The sequence below is a fragment of the Austrofundulus limnaeus genome, unplaced genomic scaffold (genome assembly GCF_001266775.1).
Source record: "Austrofundulus limnaeus strain Quisiro unplaced genomic scaffold, Austrofundulus_limnaeus-1.0 Scaffold269, whole genome shotgun sequence".
Classification (NCBI taxonomy): domain Eukaryota; kingdom Metazoa; phylum Chordata; class Actinopteri; order Cyprinodontiformes; family Rivulidae; genus Austrofundulus; species Austrofundulus limnaeus.
Window position 1 is genome coordinate 185,012 of NW_013952671.1, and position 4,348 is coordinate 189,359.

Consider the following 4,348-nt stretch of genomic DNA (forward strand, 5'->3'; position numbering starts at 1 on the left):
GCTATCACCCCTGTAATCACAATCTTTGGCCTGAAAGTCGAATACTAGACCTATAATTTACATAGATTTCTGTTGCTGTTTGAGTTAGCAAGTAGTAGCAGCTAGCTATAGCATTTTGACAATTTTTAGGTTACGATTAGTTTAGGATGGCAGCCATTTACTTTAACCTCGGCCCCACAGATGTTTTGCCAGTTTGGTCTGATTTGAACAATTTCTCCAAACTGAGGTCATTCAAAGAGCTATCTGCAACAGGTAAGATACTAACTGTTCATAATCTTTCCACAGAACCCCACTTTCAAATATTTGACCTGTTAAAGTAGTGTTGTGTGCAGTGTTGGAACAGATCAGTTTAGAAAACAAAAATCCTGTAGATTATACAGATTTTCAGAGTTTTAATAATTGAGCTTCATGACGCGCTTCTTTTGTTTCTCCTCCTGGTGTCTTTTTTCCAATAAACTCATGATACGCTCGTTCCATTCGCTTCCTCTCCCCGACTTCGCAGCAACTTTAGACCACACGTAGCCGTTAAAGGAACAAAACCGGAGGAATGAGAACTAAAAAGAAACAGCGGGGGAACGTTGTCCTTTCTCCTCCTCCCACTTTCCGCTTCACACCTCGAAGGTAGCTGCTTAAAATCCATCGCTGCTGCTAGTCAAGAGGCTTTCATCGAGGCTCTTTTTTTTTTTTAAAGTTGTAAAGCTCTCGTTCCGCCGGTCACCAATGGGGTTCTGGATAATTGAGAAATTTCCCACTGTGCCCGCTCTCCTGGTGAAACATCCGAGCAAAAGCCAGATCAGAGCACTCGGCAGCTGATGTTATAAGTGGTTGATGTCAAGAGATCCTCTGTGAAGCAGAGAGAGAGACATCATGTAGACACAAAGAACTACTCATCATCTTCAAATGATGACAAGTCACTGGTCAGACCAGCAGACTGTAGGCAGATTCTAGGAACTCTTATCTGCAGGTTTTCATGCGGCGAGAGATGTTTTGTGCTGGAAAAGGGGCAGAGAACTTGGAAGGCAGCGAGGTTTTTATTAGTAAAAGAGCAAAGAGACCACCCAATTAAAGATGGCCGCCGCAGCCATCTGACCTGGTTATTGTCACCGCCCGTCCCAGAAGCACGATCCGTACTGTCGCTAAAACACACGCCTCCAGGAGGCCTTTTTGTTTGTTTATTAGCGTGAAGCATTTTACTAAACTGCTTGATGACAGAAACAGTTAAGAACTATTAAAAAAATTAACATATGTTAGACTAAATTATTAGTTGCGGGTATATTAATTAATATTTTAATTAATGTAAGTTTGCTTCATACATCTGTATTTTATTAATGTCAGAGTGTATATTATATATGTTACAATAAAACAGTTTTACAGGCTATAATTATGCCTTTTATAATTAAGGATTAAAACAATTATTTCCAGTACTTTTTCCTAAATYGACCATGTTAATTGGCAGATATATATGAATGAGTTATTCATAATAAAACTCAGATTTATACCTTTTTTTAAAATTCCTTTAAATGATATTTTTGAATCATGAAACATTTTTTGTTGTAAAGTATTGTTTTATCATTATAATTAAACCAGAGAAGCTAATGTAGCTAATCAGAATCTCACACCGACCAGTTCTTTATTTGAAGTAACGACATATTGTTCACTTCTCTGTGCTGATATGTTGTTCTGTTTTCGTGTGTGTGTGTGTGTGTGAGCGTGCATTAACTCCATCTCTCCTGCGTCTCTCGGCAGATTGCTGCGACGCCTCTGATGAATACAACAGCCACACTCGCTGCCAGAACTCGTGCTGGTCAGTTGAATCAAAACCAATGTTTCTTTGTCTTTTTTCCTGTTTGTTTTTYCCCCAAATGAAACCAGTTTTCTCTGCAAAAATGATAGAAACCAACTGTTCAGCTTAAGTAAATAAACCTGTCGGCAGTTGTGTTTTTAATAGAACGTGGTTTAATCAGATGTCCTGCTTCTCAGCAGGAGTGAGTTCTTTCTTGCGCCACCAGGGGGCAGAGTGACATTAGGGTCTGAAAACTGACTGACTTGAGTCAAATCAGTGTGTTGTGGTGTAAATTTATGACTCATAATCTCATTTACTCTTCTTTCTCTCCACTAAAAAATGTTTTCATCATCCAAAGATGTTTTCTCCTGGTGGATTTGTAAGAATCAATTTTTTTGTGTAATTGCCAAAAAGTGATGCCTGTTTGCAAAATATCTCACAGAGCACTAAACCAATTTAAATGAAACTTTCAGAACGTAATCATCGGATTTGCACTTAATTCAAGATGGCCGCCACAGCCAATTAACCTTTAAAAAAAACACAAAGGCTTTAAACAAATGACATTTCTCATAATGCTTTTTAAAAGTTTGACCAAAATGCCTTCAATTGTTCCACTGATACAGTCTCCTTGATGCTGCAAAGTTTGAGCACACCAAGACGCAGAAATATTAACCTGCCTTGTGTGAATGCACGCTAACCCACTTCTTTTGTTGACAGCCCCCCAGCCCCCCCCCCATTATTTGTTTCATTCATTGCCGTTCGCCTCAGAAACCGCGTGCGAGCCGAGTCGATCTCATTATGTTCTCACAAGGTCCTCGCTCGTATTGTGTTTGCCAGACTTCAAAAACGATTTACCTCAACCACATAGCATCAGCCCCCCCCCCCCAACAATCTTATTTACTCTTCTGTTTTGTTCCCATTTGGATTCCTGCCGCATCGCAGGGCCCTTAAAAATTGGATTACAGCATCTCGGTGACCACAGCGGTGGAAGTGGAGGTTGTTTTTTATTTTTCCCCCTCAGTAATGATGCGTTCTGTCTGCTGCCTTTTTCTCCAGGAATCTGGGGCAGAAAGAGAGGGCGTACGTGGAGGGGCAGATGAGAACCTTGGACGAGGGTTTGCGACTCAAGCAGCAGCTGATTGAGGAGGGAGTGCTGCTCTGGAGGGAGAAGCAGGTATGCTGCAGGAATAAACAATATGAAGGAGCTGCAGCAGAAAAATCAATTGTTTTTCTTTTTGTGCATGTTGTTTTGAATGTTTTACTTTTTGTTTGTCTGGGAGTTGCACACGATGTGTTCCGGAGCCATATGGTCCTGCAGAAACACCATAAGCCTTTGATTTCATTTGAATTCTTCAGGAAGTTAAAACTAAAGCTAGAGGAATGGGGTTTGGTCAAAAACTGTCACTGAGCGCTGAATCACTGCTGAAAAAGCTGCAACTGAGATGTTTAAGCTAAAATAAGCAGAACACTAGGTTAAAACGAAATTCAGCAAAACACTAGCTAAAAATTAATTCAGCAGAACAATCGGAAGATGGACTGAAAGCTAACATAAACAACACAAGCTACAAACTAAACAGAACACTAAAAAATAAAATCAGCTGAATATTAGCTAAATACTAACGTAAGAAGAATACTTGTAAAAAACTAAAACTTGCTACAAACTAGTCAAAACACTAGCTAAAAAATTAAAATTTGCCAAAAACTATCTAAAATTAACTAAAAAGTAAAATTAGTATAACAGTAGCTACAAACTAAAATGAGCAGAATATTAGCATAAATAACACAGTAAACAGAGCATTAGCCAAAAACTAAATTAAGCAGAACACTTGCTAACAACTAAAATGAGCCAAATACTTGTGAAATAACTAAAAAAGCTAAAACTAGCCAAAAAGTAAAGAAAACAAAACACTAGTTTCAAACTAATATCAGCAGAATTTTAGCTAAATACTAAATTACACTTAAAACACGTGCTAACAACCAAAATAAGCTGAATACTAGCTAAAAACTAAAATAAACTAAAAGCTAATAAAAGCAAAAAAAGTAGCCAGGAACTTAAGTAAACAAAACACAAGCTAAAAACTTGTATTAGCAGAACACTAGCTAAGAACTTAATTGGAAGATGGACTGAAAGCTAAAATAAACAGAACACAAGTTAAAAACTAAACAGAACACTAAAAATAAAATCAGCTGAACATTAGCTAAAACTAAGGTAAGAAGAATACTTGTAAAAAACTAAAATATACTAAAAACTAGACAAACTAGACAAAACACTAGCAAAAAATTTAAATTTACCGTAAACGAGCTAAAACTAACTAAAAAGTAAAATTAGCATAACAGTAGCTACAAAGTAAAAAAAGCAGAATATTAGCTAAAAAACACAGTAAACAGAGCATTAGCCAAAAACTAAACTAAACAGAACACTCGCTAACAAGTAAAATGAGCCAAATACTTGTAAAATAACTAAAAAAGCTAAAACTAGCCAAAAAGTAAAGAAAACACAACACTAGTTTCAAACTAATATCATCAGAATTGTAACTAAATACTAAATTACACTTAAAACACATG

General features: G+C 37.2%; 1 protein-coding gene across 2 annotated transcripts in view; it reads left to right on the forward strand.

Annotated features, from left to right (window-relative positions):
* The window catches only part of LOC106526285 (glucosidase 2 subunit beta), a 210,977-nt gene that overhangs the window by 7,566 nt on the left and 199,063 nt on the right, over positions 1-4,348 (forward strand). For both annotated transcript variants that reach the window (XM_014020853.1, XM_014020852.1), the window contains exons 4-5: positions 1,747-1,804; positions 2,840-2,957. In XM_014020853.1, coding sequence (XP_013876307.1) covers positions 1,747-1,804; positions 2,840-2,957 — 176 coding nt within the window. The remainder of the gene's footprint in view (positions 1-1,746; positions 1,805-2,839; positions 2,958-4,348) is intronic.